The 17,708-nt window shown below is 37.9% G+C and overlaps 1 protein-coding gene across 7 annotated transcripts in view; it reads left to right on the top strand.

Annotated features, from left to right (window-relative positions):
- Positions 1-17,708, top strand: part of LMO7 (LIM domain 7) — a 135,763-nt gene that overhangs the window by 35,506 nt on the left and 82,549 nt on the right. For all 7 annotated transcript variants that reach the window (XM_071549911.1, XM_071549896.1, XM_071549935.1 and 4 more), the window contains exons 2-3: positions 6,309-6,379; positions 9,801-9,870. In XM_071549911.1, the coding sequence (XP_071406012.1) occupies positions 6,309-6,379; positions 9,801-9,870 (141 nt within the window). The remainder of the gene's footprint in view (positions 1-6,308; positions 6,380-9,800; positions 9,871-17,708) is intronic.

Below are 17,708 nucleotides of genomic sequence, written 5' to 3'. Positions count from 1 at the left end.
CATTATGTTGATGATGGAAAATAACAGTTAAGACTTTTTCAATAATCAACCATTTCCTTTTATAAATATCTGTTCTGTTTTGTTATCAAAGGCATTTTGGGCTAAGACTGAAAAATTTCCACATTTTCTGAAATGTAATAATACTTGGGGATTTTGGGGGACGGGGCTAAACAGGGGAATACAGCTTTCCATTGAGCAATAGAGTGGGAATTGCTCCAACTGAAAAACATTAGTATTGTGGATATAAAGGGGAACATTCACATGGTCCAGCATAAGTGATCGATGGCAAAATAGTAATTTTCTTCAGCCTTCTTACTTTTGCTCTGCAGTTAAGTTATATGACAGATTTATTCATAGATCTTTTTCTTCTTATCTTCGGCCACCCTAGTTCTTCTCCTCAGTGGAATCATGCCTGTCATGGATTTTAGTAATGAGGTGTGAGGATTTGAAGTTAGGAGCTTTCTTTTGTAGAAATCTAAGCTTTACTCTTTACTCTTATGCAGTTGTTAGATTGGGTAATGTCATCATTTCATTGCTGGAGAGCTGACTAGGAAAGTCTCTGTGGGCATCAGCTTCCCGAGCACTCCTTGACTGACCTCTCAGGAGTTTGTTGGACTGTGAATTAAATTGTTGATAGAAAGGGAAGATAGCAGCATGGTTCCATATTCCACAGTGACCTTAACTGCTTTGGACCTGGCATCCCTGCTGCTACCTGAAGGGAAATGCCAACAGTATTTTCCCATGGAAGGAAGAAATGAATGCCTGCTCTTTCTGTATATCCTCCTGGGGCTCAAAATTCAGGGAGGCAGATCCTCCTTGCCTCAAATATGAGCTGCTCTTTTGTACTACTTGACCTTGAGAAATTTATTCATCACTTTGGCTGGGCTGTTTGCTGCAATGCTGACATTTTTCTATGCAAATGGCTGATTTTACCATTTATGTTTAAGATTGTGTGCAGCAATACTCTAAATATGGCTTCTACCACCTGCTCTTTGGGAGGTATTTGGATAAAGCAAATTACTGCAGGAGAAAAATGTGGCAATGTTAATGTTTTTTTGGTTTGGGTTTCTAAAAAAGAGGAAGACCCAGTTGGGAACAGAAAACTGAATGGGAAGTCTGCAAAAGCCAGACAGCACAAGCTATTTCAAAGCTATCTCAAACCAAGACAACTTCAAAACATGATGGGAGCATTTCCTGGCAGCTACTGCATATGCCATTCAAAGACAAGACCATATTTTGCATGGCATTTAAATGGGGCTACAAACAGCCATGAAAGGGGGAGGCAGAACCTTGGGTAGTATGTCTGAATGCAGGAGAGGGAAACATTCTAACTGCCTTTTTTATTTTTTTATGTTGTTGTTTTCTTTTGTGGTAGACACAAAAGATAAAATCTGTCAAGCTGAGGTATGGCATGTTTCTGAAAACTGTATATAAAATGCAGTGGACTTAAAATACCATAAGTAGATGTGTTGTAAATCTGCTTCCAAGCCTGGCCAAACTGTACAGATGCCAGCAGGTTGGGAGTTGCCTGCCTGCTTGCTTGTTGGCTGGGGTGTAGCCTATGTATCAACTTGTGCATCTTACAGTAGCACTGCTGTTCTGGAGTGGTACACTGAATGAGGGTGGTTAGAGCCAAACCAGTATTGTAAATGGACGTACATAATGCTGGAATTATGTAAGGATGGAGCCATTTGCCATGTAGTCTCATCCTGATTTGTGGTAATGGGTAGGGGGAGGAGAGGCCATTGGAAAGGTAGTAACGCAGACAGGATATGTGAGGTGATCAGCTGCGGCAGGCACTGTGGCAGCAACTGGCAAGCATAGCCAAAATTCTGTGCTGGTGGGTGGAACCATTGCATCACACTTTTATCAGTGTCCCAGTTCCCCAGGGAACACAGGCAGTTCTCTCTGCAGCATGATAAACTTGGCTTTTCTTGCTGCAGGCTCTGCTGGGGACCTGAAGTTGATAAATCAGTGTACTGTCCTTGAGGTTGCCATCAGATTAATTGCTTGCCCTGTGAGATCCTGGCCTAAGCCTGCCTTCAGGCTGTCACTACCATGTGTGGTTCAGTATCTTTCTTGAATCTTCCATCCCTAGGTGTGCTTCATGCTGACGCAGGTAGCATTTCTCTCAAATTGATGCATGGGGTCCTTGCATGGTTTGAAATGGTGTAGTCTACATGGAGTTGGGGGCAGGGGAGTTCTGAATGAGGCCGAGAGAGCAGACTGAAGGGTGAGTGCCTGTACCAAGGCATCATTCAGATTACAGGCTGAGCATGACACAGTGCTGCTTGTTTCTGAGCAGCTAACACTTCTGTGATGGAGAACTGGTCAACCAGCATACCTGCATATGTGGTATGATTCTTGAATTGGATGGGGAGAGTCTAGCTTTGTTGTTTCCATCACTGCAACATTAGATTGAGAAACCTACCAGACGCTTGCACTTTGAGTTTCATATGATGGTAAACATCTACTGGACTGTGCCAGAGATGCCTTTTTGCCAAAGGCATTTAAACCAGTGTAAGCCATGGAAGCAACTTGACATGAAATCCCTTAGTATTTTTTTATTGACTGAATAGTCTTTCTAGTTTGGATAGCTTTTAATGCAAAGAAGGTCTGTTTTATGATCACCTACATTTGTCCTCTAGTATGACAAGGCGAAGAAATGTACTTAATATTAATTTTGGTACTGAGGCGTATAATTGTATGTATTCTTCTGTGCTATGTGCATTTTGTTCAGTCTGTGATGATGTTGATGTCGTGCCATCCTCAAAAGAGTTGATCTTTGGTTATTTCTTCTTGATTTATCTCCTCCTACAGGAATCAGCAAACGTGAAAATAAACTAGCCCTCTGTGTAAGCATTTTTGAAATGTCTGAATTTAAGTAAAGACTTGATTTGCATACAGTTTGAAGTCAACTGGTTGGACCTGGCAACTGTGAGTTACCAAAGTATTAAGGGACACTGTCCTTCAAAAACAAAATCAAACTGTTTTATAGCAGCAATTAAATGTGATTTTATGATTCAGACTTTAATTATGTCATTGCTCTCTTTATATAAAAAAGCAGTGAAAGAAAACTAATGCATTCAGCTAAATGAAGGAAAGAAGAGACATAATTTGAAAAGAAATGTTGTTCAAACATGGATAAAAATCACTTTTGCAAGATATTTTCTCTATTATTTGGTGGCTCATGTGGCCTAAGTGGTTGAAAAATTGTCCAAAATCAATTATGCTTATTACATAAGAGTACCACACCCAGTATAACTAGTTTTAATGAATAAACAGTGACTCAGAAATCATAGACCTAGTTTGAAGATGTAATATGTTAGGGTGGGATTCATTTTGTCTTAGGTTCTTAAAAGTGAGGGAACTCTGAGCTAATCCATGTATTTCCATTATTTTGAATGATACCTATTTCCTCTGTAGGCTTTAATTGTTACAACTGACCTTGATGCCCTGCACTGGGTATAAGCCAGGTGAAAGTTCAAGCTAAGAAAAGTTTTCAGCCTCTGTACAAAAGCAGGTTTTAAAATGGAGTACTTATTTTTGAGACATCAACAAATTTAACATGTTGTGCAATTTGGAAAATGTTTCGGTTTCAAGTGCCAGTGTTAAATTGGTCTTTGAGAATATCTTTTAATTACTTAATTATTAGTTATCCTTTGAAAGTCAATATTCGTGAAACCTAACTTGGCAGTACCGACGCTTTTATTTTAATATCAACAAAGCACGTAGTCGTCAGCATCTGTGGGTCACAAGATTGGTCTGACAGCTCCATCCTGTATATCAAATCAGTGTTGATTGCTGCAGTGGCTGCACAAATAACTTGGTCAAAATGCTTCCAGTGTAACATCATCTAATGTAATTTGAAGAGGTCTGCAAGTCTAATAGAGGCATTTTACAACCTTGTACTCAACTTGGACTCCCTTGATGTTCAAGGATGGCTTCTAGTTACCTGAGGTCATGTGCCTGAAGACTTTGTGGTAGTCACAAATGTTCCCCATACCATTTTGGAAACGGAGGTATTGGGCTTTTCCTGTGGAAAAGACCACAAGATGCCTCATGAAAACGTGAATATGCACTGCAGCATGGCACTCTTGTGTTCTTCTGGATGGGCTATGCTGAAGTTTAACTTGTCTTCAGTGACACATGCTCCTTGATTTCTTGGGAATAATTTTTCAGGAGTGTAGGCCTTAGCTACATGCTGCAGTTCTAGGACTTTTTTCCTGTTTAAAAAAAAAAAAAAAGAAGAGGAATTTCTGCTTGAAGGCAGTTTGTGGATAGAAGGCGTTGCAGCTTTGGGATGGTTTGAACTCTAGTTGAAGGAAACTTATCATCTATTGCATGAATGACTTACCATCAAACTCCCCATAAGCAGAAACCTTTGGACCCTCTAGTCCTGTAGATGTCAGTGACAACTCCAAAAGGAGAATAACTTTTGGACTCTAAGCACTGACTGGTATTTGAAACATAACCATAAAGCTTGACCTCAGTTCTACAGCCCTTATATACAGTACTTACATACAGCTGTATGACATGCAAATGTAAAGTGTGTAACTTGCAGAATGAGGGGTGTAACTTAGAATCTGTATTCCCTATTACCTAGGAAGTATAAATATTTATATTTAAACTTTCAGTGCTGTTATGTTACATTGGCTAGTTTCCTTAAAAATATTATCACTGAATACATTAATTTGGAAGCAAAATGACATATTATATTTGAGATAAGGGTAATATTCATGTTCTATGTTTTTAAGCAATTATTGAAAATTGTATTACCTAGATACCTCTACTTTTCTGTAAGAATAGACCATTGTTACAGGAATATTGTATAAAATGCAGTTTTCCCAGGGGAATCATTGTCATCCTTTGTTGTTGAAAGTTGGTGTGTGTGGTTTTTTTCTTTCCCTTAATTTTGATTTTTTTCTTATCTTGAGTTGGTGTGCCATCATTCAACCTCTGTTATTATTTGTTAAATCCTAGGAAAAAGCCTTAAAGTCAAATGAAGATTTTTGTAACATCTAATTTTGTCCTCAGTAGAGAGCTTGAACTTGCAGCATTTGAATGAAAAAAACCCCTATTACTTAAATTGTAGGATTTCTGGTGTTTAGTATATATCCCTTTTGCAATTTAGAAAAGAGTAATAGGGTCATAATGTAACAGATCATAAAAGAGCTGCATCCTCTTTGTTGCTCTTTTTACCAAGCACTGCTCATTTGTTTCATTACTAATTTCCTTAATTACTGTGGTAACCAGTAGCTTTGCTCTGGATGCACAGGTTCCATAGCATGTTTAATTGTGTGTCTGAAGTTCTGCACAGTATTGAGGATGGTCAGGATCCCCAAAAGGAGGCTCATAATCAGCTGGTGACTGAACCTGGTGACGTCTAAGCTCAAATAAATACACTTTGTAGTGTTTGATTTCTGTACTTAACTGGGATAAAACCTTTCTTTTGGACTGTTTGTAGAATATTGTCTCTTTTTCTGACTTGCATGTGGGTTATTAATCTGAGTGTTTAGAAGAAATCTGCCAAATTTGGTCTCTTAAAGGAATGTGGGCAGCGGGAGAATTTAGCAGTGACTCCAAGGGAATATAGACTTGAGTAAGAGCTGTGTTGATGATCATCTTTGAGAAGAGAGAGAGTTAATGCTAGGAGTACTGAAAATATGTAGGCAATGCTTTTGACATTGAGCGTCTCAAGTCTTTTATAAGATACTGTTCTTGTTCATCACTTTTTCACTCTGAATATAAAAGTAGTCCCATTAGTACAGTCCTGCCATTTGCCAAGTAATGGGAATTGATGTGAACATGGTAGTGCAGACTTGACGGAGTGGTTCTTTAGTCACACTGCCTTAGGTGCAAGTGGCATGAGAAAAACTCCTATTAAAGTACTTTGTGCCAGATACCATGAGTATCCATGCTGTAACATGAAGTAGGAGATAAAAAGAGCTCTGTCTTTTGCACTTCTGTGATATTTTTTTATGCTTTTCAGTGTAATTGGTATTGCTTTAGAAAATAGTAAGTATTCCCACAGAATATAGCTGAAGATTGATCTACACTAGAGGAAACTGCTTTAAGGTGTTGGATCTGACATCTTTTGACACATGAAGAACTGCCTTTTAAATACTTATTTCTTTTGAAATTAATATAAGAAAATAATAGTATGAACTAAATGCTGAATCAGTTTCTTGGTTTATTGTTTTGTTTAGATTTTTTTTTGTTTTGTTTTGGGGGTTTTTTTGATGCTACTTAGGTACTCTTGCTAGTCCTGATTTTGTGCAATTAACTCTCAATTGTTATTCTTATAGGCAGTTACTGGGAAAAGCTTTGGAGCCAAGGATTTTCGAGCAGCTCTAGAAAATGGAGTCCTGTTGTGCGAGTGAGTATGGACTTACCTATATAAACATTCTTCAGGTTAACATCAGCTGGCCTCTCTCCTTCCTGGCCTCTGAATTTTTTTTGAAATACCAAAAATACTTTTTTTTTAATACCTGTTGTTTTTCACATGAGAAGTAAAAACAGCTTTTGGACATTGTCTTTCTCGATCTACATGTGTTGTCCCACACACTTCTTTGTGTGATACTGAGAGGATCATGTTGATCCTCTGACCAGCTGATTGATTTTATTGGGTATAATGTCCATGATATCACTGGACTTTCTCTTTGGCTTGTGCAAAGTGGTGTGGCCACAGCTGGGATCAAAGCACTCGGTTACCCCTGTACCCACTGTTTGGGTTTGCTTTTTTTGTCCTCCCTCCCCAGCCCTTGAGTGTCGTTCTGTAAATCCTGAAAGCTGTCTGTGCCTATCAGAGAACTTTATACTCAGAATTTTTCTTTTTAAATGTACTACATTGCAGAAGTGAACTTTGCAAAATTGTAAATTAAAGATAACAGGCATTTAATTTCATGTGTCTATTACTTATTGCTTTCATGGTTGCATCCAACTATTCAATAGTATTGAATCTGTTGAATGTCATTTGACCTCCTTTATAAAAATATACTTAAAAAAAATCCCAGAAAGTCTATAGCATGATAAAAATAAAAATACTGGGTCTCTGCATAATGCAGAACTATGTTGTCATATATGTGAATTTTCAGTCCAGATTGCAATACTTTCTGGACTGAATTATTGTTTTCAACAGTAAACTCTGATCTTGGCTTGTTTTGGAGCACTTTCTGCAAGAAGCGTCCTTGTGCTTTTATATACTGTAGGCTTGGCAAGAATGGGACTTGTCTGGTTTCATTGCTAGACTGAGTGAGAGGTGTAAAATGTCCACTCGTCAGGTCTCATCCACATATCTGTAATTGGTTTTGTACTTACTGGAATAGGTTTCCAGGATTGGAAGTGGTGCTAATCCCATAGTATTTTAAGGAACAGCAGGTGTAAATGTCATCAGAACACCAGTGAAAGAGAAGTCTCAGGTAGAGAACTACCTGGGATGCTAGAAAAAATACCACGAATCTCGGAGCCTCTCTAAAAATCAGTTCAGCCAAGCCAACTTTCAGAAATTACTGACCAAGGTTCAGTTCTCTGAACTTTTTTTCCTATATATAATTTTTTTCCTTCTATGAATATTACTGTGTTTTCTGTCCTTGCTTTGTTTTTCGTTGGGCCCTTTGCCTATCCAGTCTTATCTTGCTAGTTACTTCTGAATTTAACTTTGTGATATGAGGAGTTAATTAACTTCCAATAATATTGTAGAGGTGGATGCTGTATCTTCATTACTTATGTGATTAAATGTTATTGAGTGTGAATGTAATAAAAATAGCTTATACTTTTAATAAGAAAGTATTTCTTCAAATATGTGTTCAGTGGAATTCGTATATTGTATTCAGATGTGACTTTGAAATAGCGTGCTTAAGAATTGACAGTTAACTGATACATCCTAATCTTCTGATATCTTAATTGCTGACACTTAGTTGGCAAAAGAATATGAGCCTCCATCTGCCAAATGCAAATCAGTTAAATTTATCTGTAATTAATAGTAATGCAAGAGAAACATCCTGTAATTTCTTCAGCTGAGCAGCTTGCCTTAGGAGGCATGCAACTTTGTTTAAAGCCAAAGATGTCTCATTATGTTGTACTAAATCACATAGCTGTTATATTAAATTCTCCTGATAATTTTAAATGTGACGTACTTGAAGTACAAAGAGGAGTGATTTTCATAGAAATTCTGTAGAAACAAAAAAGAGCAGATGGCAAAGCTTTCAGATGTCCAATTTTCTCCCAAGAAGAAAGTGCAAGGTCTTAAATAATTGAGACAAACTAGGAATTACATTGCCCTTTTCCTTGGTTCACCTGTGGCATGGCTAATTTAGTGTTCATGGATGTATTATCTCTGGAGATTGTATATTTGACTTAAACTATAGCATGTAAGACCTATACTTGCACCACATAGACCTATAGCAGTCCAGCTGGTTTGTTTGTCTTAGTGACCAAGTACACACGTGGACTGAATGATCAATAGTTGACAAAATAAAGCCTTTTACATTTTACCAAATCTCATGTGCATGCATTAGAGGAAGAAACGCACTAAAGTTTTTCTGATCATATCTGTTCTTCAATAAAATAAAGCAAATAACAATTATGCATTTGGAAGATTAAAAATAAGAAAGGGAAGGGACTCAGACTTTTTTTTTTCAATTCTATCCCAACAGATCACTATTTTTTTTTTGTGGAAGTCATCAAATGTGTTTTGTTTACTAAATAACTTAGTTCAATTGAAAAGTCTCAGGACTTGCAGCCCTTATTTTTTTGTTCAACAGGCACTTAGAAATGTATCCTCCATTCCAGTGTGTAGGGGTGAACTGTTCTTTGTGTTTATTTTCCAATTATTTTTGCTGCTTGAGATAAAAATACTTTTTCCCCACATAGAGTTTTAACTTTCAGGTCTTGTCTCTGCATTGGTGTGGATAGATCACAAAACCTTGCTGATGCTTTGTGTGGGGTCAAGGCTCTGGCCAGACAAGCAGCAACAAGAGGGAGTAAGTCAAAAATCCTCCAAGATATAGGCAGATGAAGTCTGCAGGGTGTCCTGAGGTCCCTGTTCTCTGTTGACCCTGTGGTCTCTAATTTGGTGAATGACAATACTTCCCTATCTCTGTAACTGAAAACCTGAGTAAAAAGGTGCAAGGAATCCTGTGCCTCATCCTCACTGCGGGACAAGGTATGCATTTGGACTTGTGTATTCAACAGTGTTGTATTAGTCTGTCCTATCTTCTCAGTTTTATTATGAACTTTATATAAAGACTGATATCAGCAGAATTCTGAGACTGAAAATTACTTGTACATGTAAAGTGTATGTGCCAAAACTGATTGTTGCCCACAGTATACTGAACTTGATAGCATTATGAAAACTGAGTTTATTTCTTGCCCTCACAAGAATATTAGTGCTTTCACACCAAACTCTGAACATCACTATTCTGATACATTTTTGACATCTACATCAGAACTTTTATGTGAAGAAAATCTTTAAACAGGAAATTTGAGTCTGATTATCATCACCACCCATGTAGCAGAAACATAGATCCACTTCTGCCCACACCTACCCAGGCACCTTCTTTTCTTCTTTCTCAGAAATCGCTTTGTGTATGTGTGTGTGCAACTTGTCTCATTTTTCCTTCTACAATCTGTTGTGGGTTGTCACTTCTTGAGAGTGTTAATACGTTCAGATCTAATTGGTTCAAATCATGTTAAGTTAGGACCATATGCAAAATATTTCTTAGTAAGCGTTGATGCTCATGCATCATCAAGTACAGTTGATTATGTAACAGAAAAATCATATGACTTTTTTTTTTTAGTTTGATTAACAAGATCAAACCTGGCATTGTTAAGAAGATAAATCGTCTGTCAACTCCAATTGCTGGCTTGGTAAGTAATGACATCAAATCTCCTGTCTGGGGTGTGACACAAAGTGCTTTCCGTTTTTAAGGAGCACTTTTGCCTACTGTTCTTACATTGTCTTGAGAAAAAACCCCTATGAATTTCTAAAAATTTTAGCTCCATTTTATTTTTTTTGGTTTAAAATTTTACCATTTATATGTTGTCTTAAACCACAAAGGTTACCTGATCTGTAATTCATATCTGTAACTTCAGTCATCCTGTAATTGTGTGAAACTTCATCATCCCCAAATGTATCAAGCACTGGCTTCTGTGCGCAAACCTCTGCAGTATTATTTGTCTCTATTTAAAGGCCACCATCCTATCTTATATTCCCAAGTGACTTCAGATGTCCCCTTCTTAGGGAATGGGCAGAGTAGGAAATGTTACGTGCAGTTAAAATATTTTTAGAACCTGTTTCACTCCACCCACAGCAAAGCTCCAGTTACATTAAAATAACTCTGATGCAAAGATCTCTCTTTAGTCTTCAGTTGAGATATTTGCCAATGTTTGGGCTGTAAATCACATATTTTTGGGGGATGGGGGTGGGATGTATGTAGTAATTCTTATGGGAAATTTCAAAGGTTTTCTTTATGGTGTTTGGAAAATTTGCTGCAGGATAAATTTTGTAGCCATTTAACATCAGAAACTTTTGTGGGTAGACAAATTCTTTCTTCATAATTTTTTTTTTTACTACAGACACTTTATTGGCTATTCATGTCACTAGGGGGTCTAGGTTACTCAGTCCTGTCACTGGAACTACTGGTCTCATATTAAAAGATCTGAGGTGAACAGGGACATATGCATGATTCCTGAAACAAATGGAAGATCCCACCTTATGATAAACATGCAACTCAGAGTTACCTGGTTTCTTGGTAGGAGTAGAATACAAAACTTCTCTAGCTACTTTTGTTTATATGTTTTAATGGGATGAGCCAACAGAACATTAGCTTTTGCTGGTCGACCATGTAGCTCTTTGGAGAATAAGTGTAGTTAACTTGGCTGGAGGTCATAAGATTGGGTTAAATTGCCATATATTATTGCACAAGCTGAGAACACACATTTCCGCATCAAATGAACGTAGAAAGTATTGGTTGCTTTTGTCCCAGGAAAAGCTAAGGTAGTAGGCTTGCAAATGAGACTGTTGCACGTTCTTTTCTTGTGAAGCATACAGAAAGAAATTCAAATGAAGCCAAAATAATTCTTGGGAGGACAGTACAGTTATTTGATCAGCAGTTGGATTGCCTAAATGGCCTCTAAAGTAGTTATTAGATTCAAACCAGAAAACCATAGGCTAGATTTCATTTTTGTGGTGATTTGAGCATCGTCTTGAGTCATAACTGTAAGAACTTGTTTTTATATGCAATTTTTTGTTTATTTGCAGATGCAAAAATGTGGAGTATTCATTTAGTGTGTAGTTTATATCTTACTTGTAGCGTATTATTGTTTCTTCAAGTTGTTGCTGTTTGCTACAAGTCTTCAAAAAGAAAGGAAAAGGGAGTAAAGGTGAATGATTGTTGATTTACAAGATCACTCAGTGTTATTGTTGATAAAATATGGCTTAAAGCTTGTATTTGAGAGAGCTGATGTGTTAACCTATGGAAAAGGTTTTACATAAATATTTCAGTTTCAGGAGATGGTGATTATGAGGATGATTATTGGGGTGGTTTCAGGAGATGGTGCTTATGGTGACAATAGTGGGAAGTCTGGTTTTCCCAGACTTGAGGAACCTACTCAGTTAAACCAGCTTTGAAGAGTCCAGCTTTCATCCTGGCATATAAAACTCAAACTCAAAATTATGGGAGTTTGCATTTATAAAAAAGTGAACATTGATACCTGACAGGCTCAGGATACTGTGGTTAATGAACCATAGGATTTAGAGATGGAAAGAGCTTGCTAGGGAATTAACCAGTAGGATTGCTTGCCATGTTCTGGGAATATTTTCATTGCTTGTAGGTTGCTTCTCTTACAAACATGCTTCCAGTGTTTTCTGTGGCTTCGTACGTATTCTATATACTTCTGTGGCTCTCACTTCTGTTTTCAGGATCTTTCAGTCTTGCACTGATTGCTCCCTAGGAAGCCTTAGTGAGACCTAGAAATCACACTTGGTAGGGGGACTTCTTTATTTTTCTCCTTTCATTTTTTCATTTTTTTTTAACCCAGATGGAAATTTTAACATCAAGAGACAGCAGGGGATTTTTTTGTAAAGTACAAAGAGATGCTGAAACTTTCAATTTGAGTCCAGCAAATACTATAATCTGAATATCTTCTGATCATGTTCTTTCTACAGCTTCTTCATGGTCCTCTAGACTCAGGTCCTGAAGTCCATTTTCAAAACATTTTATGCATTTATCTCTGGGTAATTACCATGCATTTTTCTCCTGATTTTTCTGGTTAAAAGAAAACAACCCCCCTGTGTTCTTGACAGTTTTGTGGCAGGCTGATTATCAGAAGGAAACAAATGCTTTGAAAGACATCTTGTTTCCCTTCCCCCTTCCCCCCCTTTTGTTTTTCTTTACCCTCCATGAATTTCTTCAGTTTTGGTTTTTGTCCCTAGGGAGTTAGTATATTTTACTTCCATATAAGTATGTCATTTAGGCATTGTGTTCATGTCAACTATTTGACAGGGTTTTTTCAGCAGTAGAGAAATACAGTGTTGAATAGCTGGTTTTGGTTGAATCTCCAGAAGGGTTTCATTATATTGTTTCTTTGATTTCATGGTTATTTTGAAAACAAATTGTTTCAGTTATATACTAAGTGAAAGCCTATAGGAATAATGAAACATTCTGTTTTATGTGGAATATTGTGTGCCATACTTTTGGTTTTGTATTGAGTTAGGATGAGGTGCTGCTTTTAATGAAGTAAATGCATTACTGATTTTTTATGTCTTATTTACTTTTATGACACCTTACTTATCATAAAATCCAGTAGGGGCTTTATATTAGCAGTATTACCTCAAATCCAAGCACATTTTAGATGACTGAAAGTAAGTCTTAGCTTTCATCTTTAGTTTGATTATACTGCTGCGTAGTGATTTTTCAGGTGTGAATTGCAGTCGTTCAGATAAAATCATGATGGAATGGAAAAATAAATACACATGTTTTGATGATTAAGTACTCAAATGAAACTTGGCATTCAGTTAACAAAAAATGCTCAATTGGTACCAGGAAGGATAAAAAAAAAGTTAGTCATCTTCTCTCCATTTTGGCATGGCATGGGAAATCTGTGCTGTAGCTTGTGTGGGAGGGTTTGTAAGAACTCTTTGGAAGGAGGGTTGGATCTGGCCATAACTTGGTATCCATTTAGAAACTTACTGCTCTAGTCCCTTCTGAGGCACATACCTCCCATGGTTTGGGTGAGATCTAGCTATCGTCTTAGCTGTATTTGCCTATTCACTTTTGTTCCAATTGGGGAAAAATGGAGCTGCTGGGGGTAAGGCAGGTCCCAGAGTGGTTGCAGGGAAGAGGTGATCAAAGGTGGGCTCTTACAGTGGTTTCCTGGACAGTGAGGTGTGCCAACTGCAGGGTGCAAAGGAGTAACTCCAGCAGTAGCTGTAGAGAGTTGCCACTTGCAGTAGGTTCATTTTTAACAGCATGTGGCAGATTTTTGGAGACAGTGATGTTCCCATAAGTGTCCTGAAGGGATTGACTTGGGAGGTTGCTGTTGTTTTCTTTAATTTTGACCATTTTTAAAAAATGCAGTTTTAAACCTTTGCACTACAATAGTTGCTAGAAAATTAAAATTTAGTTTCTGACTATATTTCCAACTGTCTAAAATACACACCTTGTGTAAAGAGCAAGGCATATATTTTCCCCAGTACAGCAGAGAGACAAGCAAACTGGTACAGAGTAGCAGTTCCTCAAGCATCTCTAAGGGGATATGGGAAGGGTAACAGAAAGGTCAGAGGATTGTGGAAGCTGAGATTTCATTATGAACAGTAGTGCAGATTGCACTTTGTCACTTAAAATCCACTTTTTCTGGTCCACACATGTGTGAAAGAGATGTTGTTTAAAGAAAATTACTCTCATTGATAAATGTCACTATATTCAGAGTCTGCAAAATGTTTTTGCTTAGAGTTCTTGGGCAATATGGATGGTGAAAATAAAATGAATGCTTAAAAAGCAAACCCCCCAAAAACCCTACTTTCTCAAAAAATACAGTTTTCAGTTTGAATCCCAGCATGTGAGATGGTTTGTTTACAATCGCATGTTGGGGAGGACATTGTGGTTCGACAACATATCCAACAAGGCTCTGCTGAGAATTTCAGAGGTGCATTTCTGGCTGCAGCGCCGTTGTTCCCCAGGAGCCTTCTGTTTGTAACTTAGTTGACTAAACACAGAGAATGATAAACTGGAGTGAAACTCACAAGACATCATGAGACAGCGAGAAGATGAATGAGATATGTATAGTTTATGCAAGCTCACCATATCTGTCAGAATAATATATTGCTCATGTGGAATAAGTGTATGCTCTTCAGCAAGGCAGAGTTTTAGTTTAAGTATGTTCCCAACTGAGACCAGGTGGTGAAGCAAAGAGTATGTCTTCTGAAGAGGGGTAGCGAGTGGAAGTCTTGCTGCTTTGCAATATACCAATTTGGTCTTCTAAGACTATCTATCTTTGCTTGCAGTTTCTGTGAGTGAAGTGGAACTGCAGTGCTTTGCACTGTGGTTGGGAAGCCTTTTCTCACATCAGAGATGTGAGGGCTGTGATCATAGGACAGGGAAGAATAAAAAGCTGTTGGGTTTTCAGAATTGTAAATGAAATGTCATTAGCACTTTTGTTTCAAGTTGGTCCATGATTTCAAACAAGTCAAGATGTTGCTAACTCAGACTGTCTCGGTGTGAGGGCTGGATGAGTATCAGCAGAAAATGTCACCTTCATAAAGTTCATCAGCTTTGACAGAGAGGGGTTTTTTTGGAATATTTGTTTCACTTTCACACAAGAGAATAAAACTTCATATCTCTAGGCAGTTCCAGATTTGAACATGTTTATCTGAAATATTGTGGAGTGGGATTTTGGGAATTAGGGTTCCCTTAGGGTGAAGAGTGTCTTAATGGTTTTCCATCAACAGGAAACATCCTTCTGACAACTGATACTCAAACATCATGGCTTCCCTTTAATGCAATGTAATATAACATCACTGTATTCTATAATGTACTTATTTAATGTGTCAGTAGGTATTAATACCACTTACACTGAGTCAACAACCTCCAACAGTGCTACTTAGATCAGTGGCATGTACCTTGTCAACAAGGGAAGTAGGGAATAATAAAGGTAAGAAGAGAGAAATATCAAAGAAAGCTACACTAAAATGAACAGGGAGATAAAGAAAGGGGTGGAGAACATAAAAAATAAAAAAATGTCTATTCCTTTGTGCCTAACACTTTGCAAACCCTGGAACCACCCTGGTACTTCCTTATCTCTTGGCATCAGGGAGAGCTGGCCAAATTTTTTTTTCTGTGGGAAAATTTTCTTGACAGGGTGGTGAGGGCTTTTTGGTGCTTTTTTTCCCCTCTTTTTTTTTCTTGTGTTGCAGGGGAATGGCATGCAGATGACATTTTGACTTTTTTTAGGACACTTTCAAAACAATTTTTCTGGTAAAATTCTTACTTGTACAGATTATTTCAGTTGTATGTTTTGTTTAGGACTTAGATACAATGTTCCTTCTCTGGATGATTTAGAATCAAATTGTTTGTGGTTTATATTTAAAGAATTTGATGGTATATGAGAGGCTTTAATACTATTTAAAATTAATTCCCTGTTTTTCAAAGCACACATACTTCCAAAGCTCATTCCTTCATGCTGAATATCCTCACTATTTTCTCTTGCTGTTCACATCCTTGTCTTCAGTATGGCCTTTATATTGGCCCATGCTTTCTGCTTCCTGTATTACACGTATATTTTAAAAATAATTATTTTTTAATCTTAAGCTCCTTCTCTTTGAATTTGACCAGTATAGGCTACATTAGTAATATAATAGTAGCTTGTCTGAGAAATTGACTGTAAGAGAACTTCATGTTCCTCTTGAAAAACAAGGAAGGGCAAATACACAAATACATGGACTAAGTTACATAAAAGTTGCTGTTGTTTGCTTTGCTTTGCTACCAAACACCAAAAAATACAGACTTAAACCTTCTGGTTGTGCAGCAACGAACAGTGTCCAAAAATGCTTGTAAGAAATAGCCTCATAAATTTTGGTCAAGATCAAACTAATGAGCTGATAAGCATTTGATGTGATGTTTGCTTGTCCAACTGTTTTTTTTAACCCTCCAGTGATGAGGCAGTATTACTTGATGTGGAGTGTTGCTATTTTTTCTGGAAGTTTAAGTCACCTTTTTGAAAAGTAACAGAACATGTAACAGCTAATGGAGTGGCCGTGAGCTCTGCCTTGAGTCCTGCCTCTGTTGCCCTCTCCTTTGCCTTACTGGGTCATGTGATTTTGATTTGTCAGTACATTCAGAGGTACAGGGTGAGTGCATATGCAACCCTACTGCTAAGAGTGAAGCTGCATTTTCACCTGGAAGCTGATTAGTCTGGTATTGCTTTTCATAAGGCAAGGCACAAGATGATAGGTGTATTTTTCTGAAAAGCTGGTAATTTCAACATGTAAACAAACATACAGAAGCATCATTGACCATTTTCTGGATGAGTTTGCTCAGCAAGTTGTTGGGGATTTCAGAAAGACAAGTCTTTTAAAAGGCTTATTACTTGACATAATCCTTACTTACATGAGTCGAAATTCTTGTTTTGCAATTGCAGTTGATGTTTCTTACAACTGAACTTCAATATATCTAAAACTAAGAGGAAGAAGGAAAAAGTAAAAGTGGGTATAGTCTGACCAAACTCCTGCCCTGCATCAAACATGCTTTCCTTTATACGTCTATACACTTAATGCAGGCTCAGGAGCATTTTGGATGACAGAAATGAGGCCAGGTTCTTCTTGTTTAATATCTCCTTTTAATGCTACAGGTAACAAAACTTCCCAGAACTGTTCTTGTTCTTTTTCTTTGGGAAGCAAGAGATTTGTGGGAAAAGAGAACCATTGTACCCATTTTTGATAAGGGTAGAAAGGAGGATCCTGTGAATGATCAACCTGTCAGCCCCACCTCTCTGCCTGGGTAAATCATGGATGAGATCCTCACTGTGCAAAGACACATGGAGGACAGGGAGGTGCTTTGGGACCACTGGTGCAGCTTCACCAAGGGCAAGTCCTGCCTGACCAACCTACTGGCTTTCTGTCATGGAGTGACTACATCAGTGGACAAGGGAAAAGCTACCAATGTCATTTATCTGGACTTTTGCAAAACCTTTGACATGGTCTTCCAAGGTATCCTTCTCTTTAAACTGGAGAGAGATGCATTTCGTGCATGGACTGTTTGGTGGTTTAGGAATTGGTTGGATAGTGGCACAGAGCAGGTAGTGGTCAATAGCTCATGTCCAGATGGGAATTAGTGATAAGTGATGTCCCTCAGAGGTTCTTATTTGGGCCAGTACTGTTGAATGTCTTCCTCAAGGCCACAGACAAAGGGACCAAGTACAACCTCAGCAAGTTTGCAGATGACAAGCTGAGTGGTGTGGTTGACATTCCTGAAGGACAGGATGCCATCCAGAAGAACCCAGACAGGCTTGAGAAGTTTTAATGAGTTTTAATAAGACCAAGTTCAGGGTACTGGACCTAGGTTGGGGCAACCCTGCAGTGTCAATACAGGATAGAACATGAAGGGATTGAGAACAGCTCTGCCAAGAAAGGCTTGGACATACTAGTGGATGAGAGGCTGAACATGAGTCAGCAATTGTGCAGTTGCAGCCCAGAAAGCCAATTGTATCTT

This window comes from Pithys albifrons, chromosome 1, assembly GCF_047495875.1.
Source record: "Pithys albifrons albifrons isolate INPA30051 chromosome 1, PitAlb_v1, whole genome shotgun sequence".
NCBI lineage: Eukaryota > Metazoa > Chordata > Aves > Passeriformes > Thamnophilidae > Pithys > Pithys albifrons.
This window is presented reverse-complemented; position numbering and strand designations above follow the sequence as displayed.